General features: G+C 37.6%; 1 protein-coding gene across 2 annotated transcripts in view; it reads left to right on the top strand.

Annotated features, from left to right (window-relative positions):
* EFNA5 (ephrin A5) overlaps nt 1-27,370 on the top strand; it is a gene marked incomplete at both ends in the record, with an annotated part of 204,136 nt that overhangs the window by 160,407 nt on the left and 16,359 nt on the right. For both annotated transcript variants that reach the window (XM_082300873.1, XM_082300874.1), the window contains one exon: nt 7,975-8,267. In XM_082300873.1, the coding sequence (XP_082156999.1) occupies nt 7,975-8,267 (293 nt within the window). The remainder of the gene's footprint in view (nt 1-7,974; nt 8,268-27,370) is intronic.

Genomic DNA, 27,370 nt, shown 5'->3' with positions numbered 1-27,370 from the left:
CTGGAGTACTCAGATTTATAGGTGTGAAATAAATGTTGATTTGTCAATTCCCTTCCTCATACCTACCCATGGAAGAGCATTTAGTTTCTATTTTTAATGCTTGAGTAATCATTGAACACAAAGCTTTCTGCTGTGCTAGCTATAAAACGTCAGTAAAGGACCCAACTCTACAAACACAGTAATGAGTGTAAGGGGAAATTATTAACCATAAGTGGAGTAAACACATTTCTATAGAATTTTTTTCTTAAAGAGCCTTTAACTCATGAAAATACATAAAGTATGTGACTATATTTTAAATTAATTGTCACTGTTAACCCTTATGATGCAACTGAAATTTTTGTTAACCAATAGAACCAGAAAAAAAGGTAGTTCAGGTCTCTCAGGTGAATGGAATTAACACGGGATATGTCATTCAAAGAACTTGTACATTTTAAATAGGACATTTCCCTTTCTCATTAAAACCTATTCCTTTCTTCCTGTGTTTTGCAGTCTTTTTGCCATGATTCTAATAGAAGACTCCTTCTGGATGTAGGCTTTCTTTGTTTTGCAAATGATGTGTTTCAGCCAAGGCACTTCAGGAAGTTTTTGACAATCGGGCTTTATTAAATACAAAAAAAGAAATGATTTTTTTTTTTTCTCCAGAATCCTAAAGACTTTTATCAGACTTGTTTTGAGGAGGTTTCTTAGTTCTGGAAATTAAGATAATTAAAAGTTTGTAAGTGGTCACTTGCAGCATATCTGTAAACTTCAAAAGTATGTGAAAAAAGAAGCTTTAGAAAGTGAAGCTTGATTAGTTATTTTATCAGTGTTGTAAACCTTGGCCTGGCATATCTAAGAAGTTTCCAGATCAATTGCTGATGTAGAAGTAGGTGCTTCTGACATTTCAAAAAGTTTATTTTTTTAATCAGCACAGAGTAAAAATAATTTTCATTAATTTAGTTAGTTTGTTTGGTTTTTTTTTTTTATTTCTTTAGTTCTGGCCAAACATTCTATGACTCTTCTGAGTTACTCAGCGCTTAATGAGTTCTTTTCTGTAAAAACCTGAATGCTAGGTCAAACTGATTTTTTTCATGTTTTTTCCCCATGTTCATGTCCCCATAGTAAATCACTTGTTTTTCTCCATTAAATAGGCAGGATGAAGTACCAGGTAAAATTGGTAGCTGATGAGAACCCTGTTCTTTAAAAAGAGTAAAACCCAGACTTACAAACAGGAAGGCACAATGCCTCTCTTGTACTGTTGGCTGGTAAGAAGGGGAAAAGCAGGAGATTCTGTAGGGACACAAGCCACATAAACCTGATGCTTTTTCTCCATTAAGTCCATCTTAGTACAACTCCCTTCTTTCTGATTTTTGCTTTTGGACCCACCCAAGTAATGTGAAAAATCTCCCAGATGAGACGGACATAGCAAGATTAAAAGGGGAAGGTGGATCTCCCACATATGCCTGTGAAGTGAAATGCAGGGAGATCACTCGGCTCTTTCAGGAAGTGTGATAGGCGCTTGCAGCCGGCTGTGAAACAGTAATTTGAAGTCTGATGAACTCTTTCAAGTGCAGGAGCCTGATTCTGCTCAGCTGTGTAATTATGATGGAAGGGAGCCAGATGAAGGCAGAGATCTGGGCGCAACCTTTTGGGAGGCTTGTTCCGGCAGAGTGGGTGGGAGAGTAGAAGGAAGGGTACAAATAATAAGTTTCTCTGCCTGATTGATAATGAACTAGTAATAAGTGGCCTTATTATAGTAATAAGTTTCCCATGGAAGCCTGATGATTGCAGAGAAGCTTTAGCTGAGTGCGTGTGACCACATCTTATTTTGATCAGCTGTAGCACAGCAAAGCTGTGTAATTATCATAATCTAACAATTAGCCTGGCATCCTTTCCCAGTATTTAATTACTCCAATAAATGCTAATTGAATAGAGGACTTAATGACAAGAGAATACGTTTCTTTCTGCATTGTGTATTTAGCTTGCAGTCTTTTCTAGGCACAATTTTGAATACTGTTTTATTGAACAACAGCCTTGATTTTGCATCCTACATAGTGTTTTTTCATGGTGTCTTGAACTTGTTTTAACTTGTGAAACTGTAACCTGAGGACTGAAAGGTCATGGACTGCTTCTTTATATTAGACAGGTTTTTTGTTTGCTTGCTCAGGGTAGCAATATCCTGCTAGAGATCTAAAATGTCACTGGCTTGCTACTGTTAGCAAACACACTTCTCTTAGCATCTGGAAAATGTTGAATTTTCTTTTGGTTTGAATAGAGCTAAAATTAAAATAGCTCTTTGATTGCTTCATTGTTTGTGCATCAGAATCATTGTTGATGTCAGCAGAGCTATGGGAACAGAGTTTATGAAATGTTATGACAAAAGCCAGTAAAAAGAGCAGAAAAGCATTAAAGAGGTTATTTTTCCATAGCACAGAAATAGCATCTTTAAAATTATCTGCAGTAAAATGGTACACGCAATCCCACAACCCCTCAGATAATTAACAACCACAAGATTTCCCCCAGCACATTTAACAGCTTTAAGTTGGTTGAAATAAGGGGGCTTGAAGTGTGTAAAAGAATAACAAGGCACAATTTATGCTGCTGTGTTCCAGTCACAGCATGTGAGTAGAGCTTGGAACGGTCCTAGTGCACTATAATTGCCATCTAAACACAGACAAAATCTATGGGCAAGCTCAGTGCCATGGAATGCTAAATAACTACATGATCACATCTTAAGAGCAGCTAAAGTGTTGTCCTTTTAAATGATTATAACAGTTTCCAGAAAATGTTTGGGGTTTATGCATTGTTGTGTGTGCAAATAACTACCTATACTCATCTCTCTATTAATAATAATTTAAGCAAATAGTTTCATAACTAGTTGACAAAAAACTTTCTATCTATTTCTGTATTTTTCCAGTTCAAGCTTTTCTTGTGCCTAGAGCATTTGCAAGAGGTGTTTATGTTGTCTAATAACATTTAACCTACTGGAGATTCAGCCTCTGATCGGATACTTATGGGATCTTCTCACCTGGCCGGCTTTTTTCATGGTATTTTTAGGAATGGACTTCCCCCTGAAACCCCACTGTTTCCATTAAATTCGATTAAAAAGTGGCTTAGTCTCCATAAAGGTAAAAAAGGAGGAGCTGAGTGACCAGCATTCATAGGGGTATGCATGTGCTACTCACAGAAGCCTTTTTCCTTGGGAAACAGGACAAGTAATGTTTTGCTGTGCTGTTCCGAAGAATTATGGGTAACTGCAGTTTGTATTTACCCAAAGAATAAATCAGTTCAGTGAATTTTGTTGATGTTGTTTTACATTTCAGATTATCATTTTAGAAAAGGGCAACAGGGGCAAGGCATTCAGCAGTGGCAGTGTCCTCTGCACATTGGTGCTAACAGGCTGTGCAGACTCCAGGCATCAGAATATGGCATCAAAATGCTATTTGCATCTGGTCGCTTCCAATACCTGACTGAAAACCAGAATTTCATCATTTGTTGTCAGAGCAGTTATTTGGAGTCTTTTCGGTTCACAGTGAAGCCTTGCTTCATGCATTTGACAGAACAGATTCCAAATAAAGAAAGGTTGACATAGTAAAAGGCAAATTTTCCAGTACGCTTATCTTGAAGTAGAGCATCTGGTATGTCAATTCTACAAGAAGAGCAATAGAATATAACTAATAGGATTTGTAGGGGAAGCACCAAGCAGAAGCTATTGAAATTTTTTATCTATCTAAATGAGCAATTAATGTTATTTGTGCCATTCTTAAACTGGATTTTTGTAGTGTTTATTCCAACAAAGAAAGGAAGAAAGAGAGAAACCAAACAAAATTGTTATTGCATTTTAAATATCTGTTAAAATAAATTGTCTCTTGTTTCAGTGACCAGCAAAGTTATTAAGTTCAAGATTAGTCACTTAGACTTCAGAACTTAAAATTATGAAGAGAAGCATGGACACAGGGCATGTACTATCCCTTTCTTAATGGATAAATAGAATACAGAAGGCACTAATTATTTAAAAAATGTTTTGCTAGTCTTGTTTTTCTGTGGTTAAAATAACCATGAATTTCTCTCTCTGCACCCTGAATACCTGGATATTTCACCAGTGTCACTTTAGCACAGAAATTTTGTTTTAACAGTCTTTACTGGAAGCAGTGTTCAAGTTTTGTGTAGCAAGCTGATCTTTGTTGGTTACAGAAATATTTAGGTGTAGAAGCCACTTAACTCTCTGTCTTCAAAATTGCTTTTATAATGCTACTGCCTAATAATTGGCTTTGTAGTATGCGACTTCCCAAGACACTCTTTGACTGCCACCAGACAAAAACCAAAGGTTAATTATGTTTGAAGAATAGCTGTGTGCATGGAGACAAATGACATTATTTGCAAGAGGGTGTGTAGATTCTGTCTGATTATTGGAGAAGCCTTTTTGTTGGTTTCTACCACAACAGAATGTTCTGTTATGTAAAATCTAGATAGAGATAGTTTCTTCTTTGCATAAAGACCCTGTTAACCACATGGTTCCAGAAGGCATGGGAGTCTGGGTGAGGACCTGCCAGAACAGGATGAAGACCTAACTGGGAAAGTACAGCAGTAACATTGCTAGCAAGGTTTCTGTTTGGAATGGAACTGGAAAAGGGGACAGGACATCTGCTATTGCTGTCATATCTGCAAATATGTCTGTTAATGGACTCCATCTTCCCTTTAAATGTTTTGCTTCTCAATGTATGTCGATGGCTTAATGTTGATCAGTGCTTTAATTTGAAATGGAACTTTTATTTCACTCTAAAACCTGGCATTACACTACTAAGTAAGAGGTTTTCAGCCTGGAAATGTTAAGTGTTTTCCACTCAAATGTGGTTTTAAATTCTTGGAAATGCTTATGTAGTGTTTCCTTTAACAGTTTTGAGGGCTGAGCTGATGAATTTTTTTGTGAATTACTCATGGCCATCCCTTCCTTTTCTGTTCAGATTAGGAGACTTTACCTTTCCTCTTTGAGGAGGTAAATACAACATGCTGCTTGTAGCTGGAGAAACAGGAATGGTCTCAGTTCACTCTAACAGAAAAGTTGGAGATGATGTAGCCTCTTTTGGAAACATAAAATTAGTTCTACATCTCTTTAACATACCTGCTGAGTTTTTGATTACTGACTTCTTTAGGATATTGCAAGACAGGAAATAAATACCTGCTCTCTGATTCTTAGTTGGTTAATAACCTGGAGTAAAGAGACTTCACCCAGAGTTGCTTGATAAAATACCTTAGTACGTATTTTCCCTGGAGGAGGTTCACTCCTGTGCCAACAATATTGGCTAAAGGCCAGCTTAGATCACTTAAAATATGCACAATCTCCTTCCCTTTATAGATACATAAATGTAAACACTTCCAGCTATGGCAGATGACTGAGGAATGAAACTGTTGAGAGAACAGGGGAACGGGGAGGACAAGACACAGGGATCAAGAGGACTTGGTTATGCACTTCATCTCAGACCTGCTTTGCAGGCAGTACTTAAGAGTCTTGGGGTGTACTAGAATGAATGAAGACACAACTGTTTCAACACTTAGGAAAAAAGAAATAAGAAGGAATCTACTAAAATACCAGTGATCAAAGAGGATAGTTACATTGTGGTTTTGTTTATTTAACAAGAATACAGAAGGAAACTTTGCCAAAACAGAGTCGGATGAAGTTTGATTTTTCTTTTTTTGCACCATTTCACTGGTGCAGATTACAAGTCTGATTTCATTGCTAACTTGGAATTAAGGTGTGATCACACATATAGCTGTTTGTCTTCTTGTACTTACCATCTCCTTTATCATGGGCTGTGCAGTTGCATTCTTCCCCTCAAATTCAGCTATTTACAGTACAGACACTGTCTGGGAAGTGTCTCTGTAGACTCTCCTTTTGGTTAAAGGAGAGAATTAGCTGCTTCTGGAAGTGTGATTCATCTCATTACAGTGTACTAAAGAGCCTGGATGAGTTGGATTTCAGAAGTTCTTATTGCTCTCTATTGACTTTTAAAATAGTGTGGAAAAGCAGTTCACATAGGGTTATTTGTGTTGTGAAAGTCTAATAGTAGAGAGGGTCAGTCTGGTCTTGAATGTATTACATAAGTATTATTCTGGAAGCATATAGTTTGTCTCACAGAACCGTAATTGGACATTATGGTGAAGGCACAGGCTGATGAAAGAAGTAACCTTGAGAGCCTCTTGAGAAACCTGAATTACTTGTCACCTATATGGTTAAAACAAACCAACTGTCCACACACAAACAGACTTATATATAAGTATGTATCAATTTTTACTTACTAAAATTGTAATTTAAAAAATAAATAGAGATATCTTTGCCTGAATGCAGCTTTTTTATTTGTACCTTACACTCTTTTTCATTACCTGTAAGAAATGGCATATTGCTAACTCATTCAGAGAACAGATGCCAATTTGAAAACAACACATTTTTGCAAATGTGTTAAGACAGTACCTGTTCAGGTGACAGATTTTGAAAGCACTGGAGTACAAAAATATAAATCTTGACCAACAATTTTGTTAAATGTAAATTCTCCTGGAAGACCTATGGTTTAAAAAGGCTTTTACATGTTACAGAGTGGAACTGTGAGGCTGTGCACTGGCTGAAATTATACAGATACATCATGCTTTGATGCGTATTCTATTTCTCCACTTTAAAAAGCTATTTTATTGAAGTTAAATTATTGTAGGGATATGAAACCGTGTAGTTTGCTCTGAATTTATCCTTGGAGGGCCAGCAAATCATTGCTTTTTCTCTGAAATTAGATAGAAGGATCCAGATGGCAGATTTCAAGCCCATCAGGTGTTTAAAATATGCCCCTCAGCTAAAAAGAAGTATTATTGTTAAATTTGTCATGGCCTTTTTATTGCTCTGTGGTACACTTGACAACTTCAGCTGTGAAAGAGAGAAGCTACCAGTAGTCCAGTCAGCCTGAAGTGGAGTAGGTCAGTGGTTGGTTTCTTTAGCTGCCCCAGGGAGTTTAACGAACGCACAGACCTGGTTTATGGAGTCGTTAAATCCATCATGGTATAAGCTCCCATGAAGGCAGTGAATTTGTCCCCATTGTTTCTTCCAGACACTATGGCAGGCATTAGAAAAGTAATGTAAGTGAAACATGCAGGGGAGAAACAAGGAAATCCTCCCCACCCCCAACAAACAAGAATCCCACATCTCTAAGGAGTCATCAGTAATAATAACAGCAATAATAAAATGCATCTGGGCTGGTGCCTTGCACTGCATTTCTCAGCTGGCACTCATTCAGATCTGTCACATTAGGCTGAGTGCTGATAATTTGTATCCCAGAATCCTTTTATTCGAACACAGCAACATCTCCAACGTGTACTTTTGGCAAAGGAGAAGCTCTGATTTTTAAATCTCTTTAAAAAGCAGTACAGACTTTTCTTTGCATCTTGGCAAACTGTTGCTTATTATGATGAAGGAGTAACCTGTTTGTATTCTTGTAGTAACTATAAGTACGTGCAGTTAAATCAGCTTTCAGCACAGGGGTGGTTACTGCCTGTTTCAGAGAAAAGAATATGTTTGGGTTATTTATTTTCATGCATATGCAGATGTTTATATAGACACTGATTTAGGAAGGCTGACACAGTTTTGGCTTCTTTGCTGCTTCTTGTTTCTTCAGTTTAAAAAATAACTCAACCAAATAAGACAGACACTTTCTTTGTTTATTGTTCACTAAACCATAGGGAAAGATAGTCTATAACTTGGTGGGTCATAGCAACAGACTTATGTTGTGAAAGAATAGAGCAAAACCTTTTTGAAAAAGGTTGTATTATCGTATTCCTGCATAATAAGACTCTGATAACTCTTGTGAATTGTAAGGGTAATTTTTGAGAGTGAATCTGCATCACTGGAGTGAAATGAAGTGCCATTAGTGATGCCCTTTTTCTGAGAATGTCACCCTACAACAAGGTCATCCTGAGATAACTGTGCTTACTTTTGAACTCTTCCTGTGATTTCAGATTCCAGCGAGGTGACTACCACATTGATGTCTGCATCAATGACTACCTGGATGTGTTCTGCCCTCACTATGAAGACTCAGTGCCAGAAGATAAGACCGAACGCTATGTTCTGTACATGGTGAACTTTGATGGCTACAGCTCCTGTGATCACACTTCCAAAGGGTTCAAGAGGTGGGAGTGTAATCGGCCGCATTCCCCAAATGGACCATTGAAGTTCTCAGAAAAGTTTCAGCTCTTCACACCCTTCTCGCTGGGATTTGAGTTCAGGCCAGGCCGGGAGTATTTCTACATCTGTGAGTATAGAGAGATTTACTATTGTTGCACAGCAGGTATAAGAAACCCAACTGATTTTTCACCTAAACTCTGTGAAAATACAGAGGGGCAAATGGTATATAATGCAGATGTCTTACAGTGAATGCAGGCTTAAACTATCCCCAGATACATTAGCTAGGAAACTAGCTCATGAAAATAACACTAAGTCATAGCTTCTTTTCTCACATGAAATAGCATGCCAGCCTGTTCACTGAACCACAGCTGACTTTTAAAGCAAAATGCACCATTTCATTTATTTCAGCACTCTGAGGTGGAGAACTGGGGAAAGAAGGAGAGGATAAAAATTGTCCCCAAATATGAGGAAAAAGAATTAATCCTTTGCATGTGGAATATCTCAATTTTCTTACTTGCTTAGATGAAATATTCTTGTCTCTGTAGTATTTATCACCCAAGGAAAGTGAGGTCTGTGTAGTTCTTAAGTGATACTATGCTGCTGATGTCAGTAATCCAGTGGTATTTAAAGCCATGATTTCTCAGGCTAAACAATCCTAGTATCTAGCCAAGTGGCTCTGTTCTTCTACCTTCCTTCCCCCCCCAACTTTTTCATGGTGAGCTCTTTCCGTCAGCATGGCAATAGGAGTGCTCTGGGAGCAGGACGCAAGCAGGTGAGGAGACCTGCATCAGGATTGCTCCAGGCACCCAAAGATGCATGTCATGTGGGTCTAAGGAAGTGAAAACACCAGGAGGTTAAAACAGTGGGTTAAGCAAATGGATTCCCTGACCCCACTGTGCAGGTCATATAGTTTCAACTATCTCATGTGTTTAACACTTCCAACATAGATCTTCTTTCATCAATTAATTTTGTACCTGTAGCTTTCACTCCTAACAAGTTTTGACTGCTCCAGCTTTACTTTTTTCCTGTTTTTAGTTTTAGACTACAGAGTTGAAAGCTTTAGACGGACTGTAGATCCCAATAAATATAGCTTTCATATGTGTAGCTGGTGTTTCTACTGTGAAACAGTCATTCCACCTCATTTCACCAGAGAAACTGAGTATGTATGATCCCTGTTTTCAGCCTTGTTTCTTCAGCATTGAGATTTTTGTTTTCCCTTCCATAATCTACAGGGAAATAACAATCCTGGTGAGTAGTTTCCTATTAATTACTTTCTTCCATCAAGTAAAAACCTGTAATGAGTGGTGCTTTTTCATCAAAAAAACTGTGTTTTGTTCTTTTTTTGAAGCACAATAATGAGACTAATAGTAACAATAATATTTTACATAATGTTTTTAAAACTGGGGTTTTGTATGAGAAATAGTATAACCATATCACAGTTAAGTAGGTAATGTTCAAGGATAAACAAATCTGTATTGTGTAGGCCCAGTTCTACTTGCATCACTTCTGTGTAATTCAAAATTCTGATATCAGGCTCCCTTGGAACAGTGCAATTTGTTTTGTTTTGTTAGTTTTTAAAATTCGGTTCCAGAGCATCATCAGTCAAAAAAGCAGGAATAGTTAAGCTAAGGAATGCAGTCTATCATAACAAGGTTGCAATAAAATGTAGCACTGGAATGGCATAAGCAGCTGCAAGCCTGAAAAAAATAATTTGTTTTCTAAATTTTTAACAAAGAAACAAAGATAAATGTTTAATAAAGGTGAAATCCAAACATGAAAGTGAAGGAAAAAAATATGAGAAACCTCAGCTTGGGCTGTCTAATTGTTTCATTGTTAGAACATACAAAATCCATTAAACTCTCAAGCAAGACATTGTTATTTAAGTGCACCCAGGTTGCTTATGCCTAGTTTTCGTCATTTATACTCAAATTCAATATGTCACTAAAAATCATATAACTTGCATTTAAACTTCTATAATACTCATTTAATTGTCAAGGGCTCCCTTCAAAACAATTGTTCTGTAGAACTTTAAAATTTAAAGAGCTTTATGGTATCAAACTGCATTCATATGGAATTCTTTTTTTAAATGAAAGGTAAAATATAAAAAAAATAGCAAAGACATGTAAAGTATTAGTTTAAGCTAAGCTTAGCTGAAATTAAATTAGTGTTTTAGTGACGTAAAAGCATTTTACTTTCTTTTCTGTAGTTTAAATATTTTTTTCCTTCATCCTTTGCTCTGCTGAGAGCATTAACAAGCTTGACATTGCAGAAATTTCAGGGAAGCACTATATGATAAGTTAACAATAATATGAAGACCTCAAGCCACAGCTGTCCATCCTGGAATGTTTTTCTCTTAGTCTATACTGAAGATAGAAGATGGTGAAGTGTTATTCCTTGTTCCCTCATCAAAATTGTAAGCAGGTCCTGGTTCAGACTGTGGAGACCACTTTTGTTACCTTTCTGCATCTGCATGTTAAAGAAATTACTGGTTTGCCATGAAAGGTTTCCTTTGTTCAGCAGATCTGAAACCTCTGCAGCGGAGAGGGAAAACTGACTGTATAGGATTGGTCTGGCACGTTCTATCAAAGGGTTGCAAAATATGCTGTGTAGTCTAGACCTCTGAAAAGACAGAAATATGAAGTGGCTGGTTAGCTTAATTACTGTCTGGTGCTTTGTCAAAAATCTTCACAGTTTACCTTTTAAGGATGTGGCTTGCCTCTCTTGTTTCCATTATATTCAGAAAATTAAATAATTTGTGAACAATCACTCTCTCTTTGTCTAAACTGTTCATTTGGAAAATACCATCATTCTTTGTTATGCCGTTGCCTTCACATATTGCTCAGATGAACTTGGATCTCCATTGTTTGCATGTTCATTCTAGGATAATGCAAGGAAAAAATATTACCCATCTGATACCAAATTTACACTGAGAGAGTGAATTCAACATTAGAGTCATGCAATCAAAAAGTACTGATTGAGTTTGCTTTTGAAAGAAGGAAAGGTTATTAAATATTTACAGAGAAATTAACTTTTATTTAGTTAGGGTGTGCACAGTGTGGGGCTGGGGAAAGTAAATAATAGATCCTGACCTGAAGTCTAAATTCTTACTTAGTTCTTATCGGGTGCTCATCTCAGGTTAGCATATGCTAGCCTGAAAACAAACAAAATAGTATTGCTACCAAAACAGAAGCAAATGAAATATATAGAGAGCAGAAACAGAACAGTGTTGTGACAATGATTTTAATGTCCTTTGGAAGGGAACGTAAATTTTGGTATTCAGGTTAAGGTGAGGTACTGTGCAAGGTGAGATGAACTCAAAAGCTAGGAAGGGAAAAAATCCCAAAATGAATAATGTTACATAATTATATATTTCAAAATGAGCATATAATTTCCATTATTTTAACTTAATTGCAGATAATTTATTAATGTTTTAAGTAAAAGTATGAGTGACAATTTGGCAAGTATGCATCAGGGCTGTTGAAATAAAAAGAAAGAAGATGTGGCTAGAAGCAGGCTGGTACAGATTACTGAAGAATTCTGACCTCACTTGCCAAACCAAGCTATTCTGTTTTTTTTAAGCTAGAGCACATAGTTCTTTGCTTGAAAACAATGATGTGTTGTCGAAAGTTTTACTAATATTAAGGTGTAGGATATGCTTTTCTCTGAGTCATTAGTCCAGTTATTTTAGATGAGAACTGAGTGATTTATCGTTATCTATGGATGAAATACCATAGATACTTTTATCATATCCTCCAAGATTTGATGTGTATTGTTTATTTAGTCATTTGATCACTGTGAATCTTTTCATTTATATATGCTTATACCGAACAACAAGGTAGGTTTGCTTTTATTCACAGATCTCTTGCTGCTCTTCTGTTCTCCACGAGATTCTGATGATATTTGCTAGCAGTTAGCAGGCTTTACTTTTTATATATCTAGACATAACTTGTGGGGTTTTTTTTTCTATTCTTCTTGAGAAAAGAGCTCCTTCATGTTTTAAAAATCCTGTTAAAAGTTAAAAACCTGTAATTTATTTGTGTGACCTTTTTTTGCTGCTGTTTCTTTCTAGTTTGATCTCTTGCATGTGTCTTTCTTATTTTATTTCGAAGTGCTTATGCTGTTTTTTTGTCTCGCCTTTAGTGTGTCATTATCAGTGTGCCTTTGTTACCACCATTTATTTGCATGAAGCTACTGATTGTCAGTTGAGAAAGCTTTGGTGAAATTGTATTGCTTGTGACCCTATCAGGATAGGGTGCTGTTATGATTTTAATTTAATTATGGTTATAAATAATGTTTTTAAATAGTTCCTGTGTTTATGGCTAAATTAAGAAGCAGTTTGTAAAGTTGTTCTTTCAGTTGTACATATGCTTCTTAATAACATCTAACCATCCTGTAGTCCTTTTTCTCACAGAATATATTCCCAAGAAACCTGCTGTTACCTGTTCCCTCAATTTTTTTGGTGTTTTTGTTTGTTCCCCATTATCCTTGCTTCTCTGACCTAATTCCCTCTTTTCCTGAAATTTCTGATTCTGAGGGTTCTTATTCAAATGACGTTCCATCCTGACTGTTGTAGCTGCTTCTTCTATAGGAAAACCTGTGATTTACAATATTTCTAATATAAAATTGTCTTCTGTCAGCTGGTTCCCTCTGTTTCTGAAGTTGTCCTCACCATGTTCCAAAGCCTGTGGAACTGTTTGAATCTTGCTGTCATTTTTCTTTAAGAGCTGCCAGGTAGCTGGACAATCATTCTGGAGGCTTCTCTGATTCTAAGGATTTTAAGGAAAAAACAGTAGTAGAAAAAAGTGGTTTAATACCTACACCTCTTACTTCTGCCTATTAATTAGGTGGTTAGCTTGTTGTATTAATAAAGTGCCTAACTGAGATCTTGTTGAGCCAGTAGCAGTCCCTGATGACAGTTAAGCTAAACTTGCTCTGTTTTCCCCCTTCTACCATGTTTTGTGAGTGGTTAAGAGTTGAGTGGTTTTTTGTGCTATTACTTTTCTTTAGTCTCTCCTACAATTCTCTATCAATTTTTCTGTCCTGCATAATTCCATGTTTCGTGATCAGGTTGATTTTTGGGAGGGTTACTGTCTTTTTATCTCAATATGTAAGCATAATTCAAATTATTATCGACTTGACTTGTGCGTATTCACTACTATCCATCTGGAATGTTTGTGGTAGAACTTGTACTGAAATGCTCTCCCAGGTGTCTTAGCCACTGAATATCTGGGGATGCAACAGGACTTGAAACTACCAGTGCTGGCAGCTACTGCTGGATGTTTATGGATTTATTTTTAATGAAGGATTATTCACAGAATTTAATAGTCTTAACTCACAGGGAAGAACTGTACATATCCCTGTATAAACCAACAGTTAGCGTAGGAAGTGCAGTGTTCACTTTTCATGGAAATTAGCACAGACCTGACAATATGACTAAGACCCTGGAAGCTTCCAGACTGCCAGCTTGCTATTGTTCTTTTAGGATTGGGCTCAGCATAGCAAGAATTAAGAAAGATGACTTTGCAGAGGCAAGGTTTAATAGCCTGTGATACTATATGGGAGAAAAACTACTGAGAAATCTTTACATTGTAATTGATTAACAGTTACTAAAACAAGTATTTTTCATGTGCTCAGAAAAGAATGATATTAAATAGCTGCATAGGTCTCATTGCTCTTGCTCAAGCACCGCCTTAATATTAGTGGATATCAATGTTTTGCATGAAGAGGCACAACTCACTGTAAGATGGCTATTTGATTTAGGGATCTCCATGTTTGCTAGAGCTTTAGTTTGATGTAGTGGGTCCAGGAACAGAAAGACTGTGAACTGTAATTTTGTCTTATCAGAAAACATAAAAGTGAGCCCCTCCCCCCAAAAAAACTATGCCTCTCGTTCTTTTTATCATCCTGCTATAAACCTGGAAATCTTGCTTTGTCAGAACCAGTTGGTGTCGTCAGCACAGCACTTTATGCTGCTGACTGTAGGTTTTTTGGTAGGAGGTGCTGTCTGAGGGCATAAGTACACCGTTTCTCAGATTTTGAGCCTGACTTACCCGAGGAAACTCCTGCTGGAAAAGGAGATATTTTAAAGAAAATAGTGGGACTATTCATGTGCATCCTGAAGAGAATCATGAGAATCAATCAAAGGTTACTATAGGCAGTTTGGCTAACAGTTCCGTTAGATTACTTAGAATACTTACTTTTTTAGAGGAAGCCAGTCAGTGCTTTTGTTGTCATATCCCAGCTAGGGTAGCACAGTAATATTTAACTGGTATTACTCTAGAAATTACTTTTTTTTGAAATCATCCAGGACTTAGAATATATGGTTTCTTAATAAGCAGTCATCTTTTCACTGAGACTTGTATGAAAAAATTTTTCAGAAGACACTTTGGTTTTTTTGTCCTCTCATGCCAATTACTGACATGCTCTAAAAGACCGGGTTTGGATATTTTTCCATCTTGAATCTGTAAATACTTGAATCTGTCAAAGTCAAAAATTTGACTTGGGGCAAAGTTTAGCTTTAGAGAGTTTTGTGAGCTTTAGAGAAATAAGTAGAGCAGATTGATGGTTAAGTCTTGTCATACCATACTTAGCTTATACTGGGAAGAGTGAAGTCACTTTATTTACTTGTAGGCTAAACTTCTACTAAAAATTGTTTCTATCTGTCAAATGGTTGACCTAAGCAGCATATATTTTGCGTTGAAAGTGAGGATGGGATTTGTCTTTCAGTAAGTGAAAAGGCAGCCTGTCTTCAATTCAACAGGTGGTAGTTAATTCGGGTAGTGCTGGTACTTACATTTCCTCAATGTTTTTTGAAAACATGATCACTTTTGGAATTCTCTCTTTGTATATATCCTGGTTTGCACCAAAAACTGAAAAATAAAGGTTAACTAAAGAACATTATTAAAGGGTGCTGAGAGAATCACAAACATTTTTAGCATGTTAATTGCACTTCTCTTTTGGATAAACATTCTTTATTGCCAGGCTCCCCATTAACCTTTCAATCTAGTCCTGATCAACATAAACACTGATGCTGCTTTGACAGCAGTGGGATCAGACTTGCCACTCTATTACGAATCCTGCATTGATAGCCGGTTTACTAGAATCACTTGAGATGTTCTAAATGAAATCAAAGCAATCGAAAGGGTTTGATAAATGTGTACTTTAAAAAATATTTTTTGTGATAACATTAGACAGACAAGGAAGGTGACCTTTAAAGGGGATTCATGCTTAGCCTAGTGTGTAGATTAAAGGACTGGCTTCTCTTAGAAAGCATCAGAAAGATTAAGTACTGGTCCTACTTAAAAGAAAGAAGAAATAATCACCAGTGTCTAATAGATTTTGACATTGGTTGTGCTCTTAGAATCCTCAAAGGGAACATTAAAAGCTGTTGAATAATTTGGGACTTGGGAGAAATCCATATAAGAAAATGAAGAGAGAACCCATGGAAGCAGTGGTCTCTATTGCCTGAGTTTTTCAAAGGGAATAACGTCTTTCAGAAAGCAAGTTTAAAAAAGGAGGTTTGGATTCACATGCTTCAAAAATTGAAGTGTTGTTAAGGTCCTGACAGCAACAGAAAAATAAAAGAGGTGAAGTTATACTTCCCTTGCATCTCTGAACATTGTCTGTAGCATATTTTGTAAGGCGTCACCCCTCTGTGAAGATCAGTGACGTGTTACTTTCTACTGAAGTACTGATTTTTGTCATTAAAACGGTGAAGGAGTGACCACAGAAAGAATGAATGACAGGGTTTTCTTTTCCCTGTCTTTTTTTCTTTCTCATCTAAGCTTGTTGACAAAGGCCAGTTCATTCTGTAGAAAAATAAAGCATGTATTGAATGCTACCTGATCATCAAATCACAAGCATTAGAAAGATAGACTGGTTAGACCTTGGTTAAACGACCTTTAGGGAGCATTAGGAACTTGATGAATCTGTGTGTGAGGCACCTGCCTTAAGACAAATGGTGACTAAATGTTCCCTTCTGGTGACTGTACTTTTTTACATTTGTGATTCTTGTAAAAATCCCATTGCAATTTTCTTAAAAGTAACTGTTTAAATTTCAGTGTTCTGCTGGAAGTACAATTGAATTAATTGCTCACAGCTCTTTAAATCCTGATGGACTATTCATCATTCCTTACTTTATATTAGTTTCGATGTTCAACAGCTACAACTTAACATCTCAGAGGTGGCTGCTCTTAGTTGGTGGGTGAGACTCATTGCAGTGTTACTTCACTGGAATGTTATGAGATTAATAAGCTGAAGCACATGGATTCTGTGGATGAAAGGATTCATAGAAGTGGAGAGTAATATTAATAGTTATCTGAGAACTTATAACTCTGTAACGGTATTCTAACTTGATTTCTGAGCAAACTGAAACGTGTTTAATGAGCTGTTGTATTGGAAGTATGCATTTTGTAACATGGAGCAGATGCCAACAGAAATGAAAATAGCAAAGCAGTGACATTTGGAATAACAGTGTTGTACTTCATTGCCTCCATGTCATCTGCATGTTAAACCTCCCTGCTCCTCAGACTAAATCACCAAGGGAGCACTTCTTGGGTGATACTGTAAGTGTCATGATACAAACATGATTATATATGCATGCCTGCCACCACTAGACCAAAGCCAAACTCCCTCAATGAAAAAATGCTTCCACACGCGGAACAATTGGCTGATGATCTTGTTTCACAAGTCAATATTCAACATTCAACTCCCTATTTTCTTTAATACTTAAATTTAAAAGAAGCAAATTTGTTTCTAATCTACCTAATCCTCTGATATTTGAAGAGGCTGTGAAAAAGGAAAACTTTATAGAATTCTCAATAACTTTCTTGTTTCCAAGCAATGTGTACCCTTCAGACAAGGTGACTGGGACTCTGGGCTCAAAATGGCACATGTAGTTAATACTTCTATCTCCAAGATACTTGGCAAGTCAGTATAAATCATGTAGAATTAATATTTTTTTTCACTAGAGTATTTACCAGCACATAGAAATGCTTTATTCTGAAAAATAACAGAAAAATCTTTTCAGCCTGTCAGATGTTTCCACTTTCCCTCAGAAAAGCAGTAGGTCATCCACACTATTGGCCAGATGAGATTTTTACTGCCTCTAAAGTCTCCCTGGCTTTCCTTTTACATCATGGATATTTAATATTTAAAGTATCAAGTGGTATAGCAAGCTAGATACAACACTACTTTATGGAGTTAAGAATGGCTTGAAGGTGTACCAAAATCTCACTTGTACCACAGCTCTATACACACATGTAACCGGGCTCCTTATGATGGATCTGGGGAATAACATTGCTGTTGCTGATCTTCTGGGGACGAAATGATCTTAATTATTTGAAGGATAATCAGAATGGAGATGTATTAATCAATTTGAAGAGCCCTGACAATTCAGTCATAGTGGTGTTCAAAATGTGTTCAGGCAAAAATAAACCAGGACAGCTTAACTCACATACATTATGTCTTAAGAGTTTTAGGTGAGGATATTGTGAAGATATGATCTTGGGTTTCTTTTTAAGTGTTTTTTTTGACACGTCTGCTTTTGGTAATACTGGGTCACCTTCTTTTATCTCAATACCTGTAATTGTATGTGGACTACTTCTCTCTAATATTTTGAGATTTTGCAGGAGATGTTCAGGTGTAAGGCATTGAAGACTACACTGTTATCCTACAGCACAGAGCCCCATTTTGGGACTGAAGCCAGGATCTGTAACAGCAGCTGCAGCAGGGCTTGCTGTCTGCCTTAAATGTAGTGCCTTTGTCCAGGACCTTCAGGACTGTGAAAGAATGCAGCCTGTCCTCTTGAAGAGGGCTTAGCAACAATCCCTCTTTGATTCTGGTTAGTGATGCACAGATAAATCATGATTTTTTTTTTCCCCATGGGCGTGAAGTTATTCACACAGTTCCTGTTGGTGCTTCTTGGTGCTGGGATCTGACTTCCTAAGGTTCTATCTGTAAACAACATAAAAAAATAGAAGGGAGGAATTACATGGTCAGAAGTCCACAGGCATATCAGTGAGGTACAAAATATCTTTCTCAGAGAGAGGTTCAGAAGCAAAACATGTTTTTTAAGAAATAAAAGTATGTTCCAGTGAGGATGATGATGATAACAGTGCTGTATAGTTCATACATGAGCAACTGATATGGGTAGGTTTCTGTTTAGCAATCTCTTTTATGAAATTTTCTTGTATTTTACCAGACTTCTAAAGTTATTTTATTATCAGTTCAGTATAAGCAGGTAAATTATAGTGCTACTGGAGTTTCAAATTAATGTAAGAATACATTTTAAATACATTTATAGCAAGACATAGGTATTAATTGTCGAACCAGTTGTCTGAAGCGTTAAAATATGGATATTACTGATTTTTCACCAGTGTCAGTGTGAAACCTCTCTTACCTGGTTCTCACTTGAATGATGTGTGCAAGGCTGCCTCTGAGGCAGGAAGCATCTCCTTGACAGCTGCTTGGAGGTGTGCTGCAAAGTACCCAAGTTCCAGCTCACATGCTTTGTTGCAATGCTGAGTATCAAAATTAAATTAGGAGTTGTCTAGCAGTCTTTCATTGCAGCACTGAAAAGTGCTACTGACTAGGTAGCAAAACCAACAGCCCCCTCTCTGTTTTTACACACTTCCATGTCTGCACAAAATGCGCCACTTCCAGCTTATAATAGGGGAGTGTTGGGTAGATTTCACTGCCGGCACTTTCCCCTAGTCCCAAGTGATTTTAGTCCCAAGCAGAACAATCAGCCAGTGTGGTTGAAAGTTATTGCCAGAGATAGGGTTCCTCATCTGTAGTGCCTGCACCTGTGGTAGCTTTCCATAGAAACATACACCAGCATTGCAACTGCATTTTTTTGTTTCCAGTCCCACTTGAAATACTCAGTGGCAGCTCAAGCAAAACTGTGTAAATTAGTCACTGTCATGTTTAGGCATTAAAAGAGAAATTAGTAATTTATATTAGTCACAAATGTTTCTCCAGGTTTTATGAACAAGCAGCTTGGCTGCCAGAATGATTTTTGGAACACTTTTTTTTTCCCCTAACTGCCACAGAGAACAAAACGGTTATTATGGGCCTTTAGATAAAGATTAACAGTTTGGGCAATTTATTTGAGGAAAATTGTATTTTACTATGCATTCCACTTCAACATGGACCATCACTGCCAACATGACTCGTCACCTCCTTGATAAAATTATACAGTGGAGACACAAGATGGTGTAATTCATTTAAGAACAGAACCAGGCTAATCGACAAAGCAGAATGAGGTTGAAAAACAAACCAGATCCACATTTCTTAATTGTTTGGCAAGTCCAAATTTCCAATAGGAGAAGTGAGAAGTCTGTCTGCCTGCTGTTTTAGCACATTTTGGTTCATTTTGTCTTCATGCTTTCTTTTTTCTTTGCCCATATCATGCCTCTTTTTTCTTAAGATTGCTTCATGAGTCCTCCAGGAAAAAGCAGTACAGGTGACCGCTTCATATTCTGCAAGTAGTTCTGTAGAGCACTGTAGGATTAGTCCATGAACTTGGTGCAGGATGTGAAGAAATTACTAGTATGATAAGAAAGAGGTCAAAATTAATATTTCAGGGTTTAACAGCAATGCAGGGCAGACTGCCAACATGACCTTCAGTCTTTCACGTGTTTCCAACACAAAATCAATTTCCTAGCATACTACTTTTTGAGCTTATCATGTTCCAAGGTATTAAAAGAGAGCCATGTTATATTTTATTCTGTTATGGTTATTTCCATTTTTGCTTCCACTTTTGCATTTTAGGATGGTGTAAACTCGAGACAATCAAAGCATAAATGAAAAATCTTTTGTTTGCTACAAAGGAGACAAACAAGGGTCGAAGGAGAAAAAAACTCATTACAAAGAGATTAGAAAATTAATTGGTTGGTGGCTCTGACAGCTCCCATTGGATGTCTAAGGATCCGGTGAAAAGAAAGTACCGTCTCAAACATAACATTTCTTCCTATTATATCTTTCTTTCGTGTAGAGACTTTTCTGAAGCATCATTAGGTTCCAATTATTTTCAGTGAAATATTTCACAAGAAAAGGGCATGATAAAATCAGTAGAGGTAGTACTATTCCCCTGAGAAACTTCCTGTGGGTAATAGTAAATGTAATAGGGAAGGCTTCTGTTCAACCTCAAACATAAAGAGATGATTCTGATCCATGGAGGTTTTGAAATCTTGTGTCACGGCATTAATGTGCACTCTCTTTCCCCAAAATCAGTATGGGGCAGCTGATGAATATGCTGGGTCTGAACACTTGATTATCTTCCTGGCTTAATATAAGCATAGGACCTGTTACTAGATTTTTTTCCCTAAGGATGTGTTGTCTTAGAGATACTGTTCTTCCAAAAAGATTACATATTTGTAACAACATTTTCTTCTCAACTGAATGACCTTTTTCCCTATATTTACCATGAATTTAGCATGTGTGTGTGCATGGATATACACACATATGTGTGTATATATACATGTATACTTACGCAATTATAATATAAAACAGTGTCATTTTATAGAGCCACAGAATCTCAGAAAGGATAAGGTTGGAAGGGAGCACAGTGGTTCATCTGGTCCAGCCTCACTCCTCTACAGGATCATCCCAGAGAACATGAAACAGGATGGAGTCCAGTTGGTTCTTGAATATCTCCAGTAAAGGAGACTCAACAACATCTCTGGGAGATATTGGTTAGATCTCTGACAAAAATAATTTTTATGTGTTAAAGGTTATAGCTGTTGTGATTATAAAAATGCTAATTTTCACAAACTAAGATGTTTTAACAAGCGCAAGATATTTGTAATATTAAATGCCAGTGAAGATTATTATAGATTATCATTCTCTGTGCGCTGATCTGACCAGCTATTGTTTCTTGTCTTGAAGTGACATAACCACTATCACTACACATTTTCACAAAATGAAAACAAAATTAAAGATTAATTTAGCCCTATTTTAGGTAGGAGACTGTTTGTGACACTTCTTGGGGTAGAGCTGTGTCTGTCTTTAGCTTTACTTCCTCTCTGTGCTTAGTTCTCTTTCCCTTCTTGGTTACAAATGTGGTAATCAATGTGCCTTAGAGAGAGACATTCCCACTGAAATCTGTCCTGTTGAAGAAAATGGCAGAAGGACCCAATCTCTCCAAGATAAGATCCAGATTCCTTAAGGAGTTATGTAAACTTCTTAAAAAGTTTGCCACCCAAATATTTGGGATGCAAAATATAAAATGTTCATTTTCCCTGGAGTTTACCCAACTACCTGTCATACCATGCTATTTCTGCCTTCTTAATTGAAGGACAAAGTGAATTCTTCAGTGGCTTTGCAGTTACCTGCAGTGGTCAGTGTCTGCTGTGATTTGAGGTTCCCAGACCCTTGAGCTAGTGTTTCCCCAGCTGGAAATGCCAACTGCTTGTTCTTATCAGAGAAAATAGCATTGCTTCTAACCAAATTGTGGATTAATTTGAAAATATGTACATTAAGAGTTGGGGAAAGCCCTTATAAAGGACTGCCTAGGGAGAATATTTCTTAATATGCTAATCTAGCTGAGAAGAGATATTTCTCCCTAAGACTTTTTTCATTTCAGTGGACCACAGAATATTTTGAGTGAAATATAATCTTAATCCAAAAATTAGTATTTTAGGAAACCTGCTGTCTCATTAAAGTTGTGGAAAGAAAAGGAAGGAAATTTTTTTGGAACTGTATTGACTGGGAGAATGAGAAACATTATGCTTTAGAAATGTAAATTAAAGTTACAGTCCTAGTATTTGTGTGAATACAGCTGGATTTTCACAGAGATGTATGCCTTTCCTCAAAGTGCTTGTGAGCAGCATATGGTGTTCTGTGTATTAATATATACATGTAAATTTACTTCACTCTTATAAATATGAGGTGAAATTATAAGCACATGCACATTCTTAAAAAAACCCAAACAACAAAAACAACCCAAAACCAACCAGCAATGAAGGACACACAAATAAAACAGTAACAGAAAGTCCCATGAAATTGCCTTAGCTCTTAATAAAATGTATTTTAGGCCAAATAAAGCAGATTCTGAAATGATAACTATCTGTGAGGCAAGGAGGGACAAAAGACTAAAAAGTGTTAATTTTTTTTCTGTGCCCTTTCATGAAGAAAGAGATTTTTGATTTTATAGACATAAATTCCTACTGACAGTTTTACTTCAGATTTGAAAAGAAAATAGAGATTGTGTATGTATATTGGAAGCAAAAAATATATATTATTTTTATTTCTTTTAACTGGGCTTCTGAAAAAAAATTCTGACAACAGTGCATACAGATGTTTCGATATTCATGCTCTATTTTGACTTGAACCTCAGAAAATTACATTGGTTTTGGTGCATCTGTACTTAAGTGGACTCTATCTAGACTTTAGGACACTGATCTGAGATACACCTGAACACATAATTAAAAGAAAAAAACAGCAACAAAATAAACCAAAGTAAAACAAAGAAAAAAATCCCAACTCAACAAAACCCACCACGTAAACCCAGGGTAAATGCAGTTTCTGTAATTTTTTTGGTATAAATTCCACATATATGTCCTCTACTCTAGTCTTGATCACAGTCCAAAGTAGGTAAAAGAAATAGTTTTCATCATGGGCCATCTGTCAGAAGTGTTTAACACTGCCAATTTGAGTCATAATTTTAGAAGTACTTAGCTGTCACTTAGGTTTCTAAATAGTTGGCCTGATTTCTAAAATGTTGTGCACATGAAGCCCAGAGTTCTTCTGAAGATGTGATTTCTGTTGTGGATTGTAAACATCTTGAAAGCTTGTCAGGAGGTTCTTTTGGATTGTATGTTTGTATTTTTACCAGGTTTTTTGTATTGTTTGTGTGTTTTAAGTGGAAATACAATATTATCATCAACTCGAGTCCCATTTCTGATCTGCCATAATCAAGGACTAAGATTTCTTGTATTGTTAGCTATTCCTTCATTTCAACACAAAGTGCATCTCTTAACTTAGAAACACATAAAAGAGTCATTGTAATGTTGATGTGGATGGAAACTGACTTGAAAGGACAAGGTTTCTTTTAAGAAGAAAAAAAGTCTTAAAAACAGATTTTAAACATCTGTCTCTCTAGCGTATGAGTCTCTAGACAGGTAACACTTTAATCAGATAGAAATATTTAGATGGAAGGACCAGTAGTAGAAGGAGCTGGAATACTGCCCTGTCTTGGCCTTTTGCTCAAGGGCCACCTCCAGAGAGGTGATGGCAGCAGGGCTTGTACGTTCTCCTGGTGTGGAGGGAGCCCACTGCTTTAACAACAGGCTTTCCTGTAGCTCTTCTGTCACAAATTGTTCAGCAGAACCCTGAATCAGACATTAAGCTGATGGGATTTTTTTTGTGAGCCTGTAGATGGGTATTTTGTCAGCTTGCATGCCTTAGGCACGAAAATTTTTAAGAAAATTATTCAAAGACCCCACATTTTTTGTGAGCCACTAATGACCGTGACCTGTGGCACAGCCATATAAGACTCCTTCTCCCCGAAGCAAGTGCACAAAATTTCTATAATTGGACCTGATTGAAACTTGTCTTTACAAGCACCATCGCCTTTCTTTGGATGGTCTGTGTGTCACTGCTCAGGCTTGGGCTCAAAAGCAGAGCTAATGAAGGAGTTTTCCAGCCCTTGGTGCATCTGTGGCACTTGCTCTCCCTGCTGTGCTGCGTAGTGCACTGGCCGCTTGTTGGCAACTTCATATTTCACGCTGCAGGGAATTGAAATGACTGAACAGACAGGAGAAGAGTTTTATTTGCAGTAGCCTGTGTATCCCTAGACTGATTTGGCATAAAACATCTGCTTCATGATCTGTTTCAAGGCCAGTTCCCTTTCACCAACAAAGGTTATAACTTCAGGCAAGCTGTGCCTTTGCTGGTGGGGGGGAGGTTTGCTTGAAGACTTGTTTTATTCAGAATCAAAGGATTCTGCCACAGAAATCCTTACTTCAATTATTCTGTAAAAGCAGCCAAATAGTAAATGTATTAAAATATTAACCTGTGTCTAAAGGAGGCCTCTGACTTTCATTGTATGAGTTTTTATAAGTTGATGTAAACAATATCTAAGTGTATGTATGTGTGGTTAGGAATAAGCTTTTGTCATTGTTCTGATGGTAAGAGAAGTGACAGATCCTTTACAAATACTTGTTTAATGAGCAGAGTCAGTAAGTAAATCCGTCAATTTCACCTACTGTTTGTGCATATTTTCAGTTTGCAGAGTTAATTGTAATGTTGATATAGTTTCTGTTAAAGTCTTAGAGTCCTATGTGGTGCAGTATTTGGAGATAAATTGACACATTAAATCTTTTCTTGTATTCATAGGGACCTATGGTGTTTTGTCTCCTGCCAAAAAAGGTCAATTTTTGAAAGACTGATACAGATTTCTTTGCAGAAGTGTCATCGTGATCCACAGTTACACATCTGCAATAAGAATCCATGTTATTTTTTGCAATAACATAGATTCAACCTTTATTAGAGTAAGTAGCCTATTACTGTCTATGTACTTCACTGCCATTGATGCACAACCTTTGCAACATATGGCTGGCTTTCCTCCTCAGAAAGAATCCTTTTTGTAGCTTTAAAAAATAGTAATTGAATATTTGCATATCTCCAAGGAGCCATGCGGGTTAAACACAGCATTCATCTTCTACTGTTCTTAGGCTGCTTTTGGTTTAGGACTAAGAACTATTGCTTTTATGAAGTGCCTTTTTCTATAAAGTCAAAACCTCACAGCAGTGCACAGAAAGCCAGTGCTATAAAGGAGCTAAGTAGAGTCTTTAATAGAGAGAGCTAGGTTGTAAGTGTTTTTGTTCCTATGGAGCAGATAGATTTGGTTCCATCTATTCCATATTCATAACAAAGGAGCTTACTTGCAGGAGAACTGACTTCCCGGGACTAGCATGGTAATGATCTTTTCACCACAGATTGAAAGGATCTGAAAATGGTCACTTCAGCTCAGCAGAGAGCAGCTAGCACTGATAACGGTTCAGACCTGCTATTTTTCTCTAGCTCTGTTTCAAGGGCTCTGATGTCCAGGTAGAGACCAGGGGCAAGCAGTGTTCCTTGGGGCTCAGTGTTGGGACAGGGGCTGTTTAACATCTTTGTCAGTGACACAGAGAGTGGGGCCAGAGCAGCCTCAGCACCTTTGCAGATGACACCTGCAGCTGATGGTCTTGAGGGAAGGGATGCCATCTAGAGGGACTGTGGCAGGCCTAAAGGGGGCCTGTGCCAACATCATGACGTTCAACAAGGCCAAGTGCAAGGGCCTGCACCTGGGTCAGGAAAATTCCCAGCACAAATACAGTCACGGATTTGAGAGCATCCCTGAGTAGAAGGACTTGGGAGTGATGGTTGATAAGAAGTTCAACATGACCCAGCAATGTATGCTTGCAGCCCAGAAAGACAGTTGTTTCCTGGGTTCACCATAAGAAGCATGGCCAGCAGGTTTAGGAAAGTGATTCTTCTCCTCTTCTCCATGCTGGAAAGATCCCATGTGGAGTACTGTGTCCAGCTCTGTGGCCTGCAACATGAGAAGGATATGTTGGAGTAATTCCAAAAGAGGTCGCAGAGATGATCAAGGGGCCTGGAGCACCTCACTTGTGAGAGAGCAGGGGTAGTTCAGCCTGGAGAAGGCTGGAGGGAGCCCTTACAGCAGCCTTCCAGTACCTAGAGAGGGCCTGTAGCAAAGGCAAGAGGGACTTTTTACAAGTGGATATAGTGTCCTAACAAGCGGGAAATGTTTTAAATTAAAGAGAGTAAGTTTAGATTAGATGTTAGGAGAAAACTCTTCACCCAGAGGGAGTGGTGGGGCACTGGAAAAAGTTGGCCAGAGAAGTTGTGGATATTGCTGGAGGTGATCAAGGCCAGGTTGGATGGGGCTTTGAGCAGCCTGGTCTGGTGAAAGATATCCCTGCCCATGGAGGGGTGGTGGTGAGAGTGGAATCAGATGATATTTAAAGGTCACTTCCAACCTAAAGCATTCTATGATTTTATGAAGATGCATGTTTCTGCTGAATAAAACAAAACAAAAACATAAGTCCTCCTCCCTCCCATATTCATTGTCCACCCCCACCCCATGTGAGTTCTATGTCTAACGAGTTCAGGATGTTTTCTCAAAAATACATGTTACAAATACAAGATCAATTTTTCTTAATTTGACCATGGTATTAAAGGCAGAAGTGAAAAATTATTTACTGCCAGTCTGGGTTCTGTCTCCTGAACTTTTCTCATGATCTCTTCTTTCTCAGAAAAAATATACTGTGAACAAGAAATCTGAAGTCCAAAAAATGTGTGTGAAAGTTCCTTGCTGGGTTTCATAATTAGGATGCTCCAGTGCCAGCTTTGATTACACACCTTGTGGGTTTTCAGGAAAAAAAAATCCATCTTGATCCAAGAAAAAATATTCTTGTCTCTGCAGGATATTTGACAAGGGCAGAAGAGAAAAATGCAGGAGTATACCACAAGCGCTTTTACTTGGCTAAAGAACAAGTTATTCAGTGACCCCTAAGAGATGAACTGGAAGTTTATAGAGATCTTAAAAATTAACTAGGAGCGCAGAACAAGAACAAACCTCCTGTGTCATTGGTTCTGGGAATGCAGTTTCTGGAAGAGGCCTTGAGGCACCCAGGTTTACCATTGTCCTGGTTGGATGTTGTGCTGGGGTGTGCTGGAGTCCACACCCCTCTACTCTCTGGGATGCCTGGTGCCTGAGGCAGTTGTCAGAGTGGGACAGGCAAGCAGTAGGCATGCCTGGCCTGCTTTAGCTGATACTGCAGCATCTGCGTAGGCATACTCAAGGGTCTGTTTGGCCTTTAAGCCAACAATACCATATTGTATAATTCATAGATATGTATGAAAGCATCTGCTACCCTTGCTGTTGAAGACTCCAGATCAGATGACACATATGTATTTGCATATATGATGCTTCCCCACACCCCTAAGTGAGAGATGTGATCTCAGACTTGGATTTTTTTGTTTGTCTCATTGTCAGTTTCTGAGTTTCTGAAGGTTTAGCTGCAATAACTCAGGGACAAAATTCATGAATTTCAATTACTCTTTTCCTAACTAGGGTAAATGGCAGTGTATCCAGATTTCTTTTGAAGAAACTCAGGGCATGGAACCATCTTTTAAACGTGAGAGGAAAGAAGCAACTGGTGCACAGTGTCATGAAACCCTGCCAAGCTACCAGAACTATATTCAGTAGATTACCTTGGA

Source organism: Coloeus monedula (genome assembly GCF_965178545.1).
Source record: "Coloeus monedula genome assembly, chromosome: Z".
NCBI lineage: Eukaryota > Metazoa > Chordata > Aves > Passeriformes > Corvidae > Coloeus > Coloeus monedula.
The sequence above is the reverse complement of the archived record's forward strand: the minus strand, read 5'-3'. Positions and strand labels throughout refer to the sequence as shown.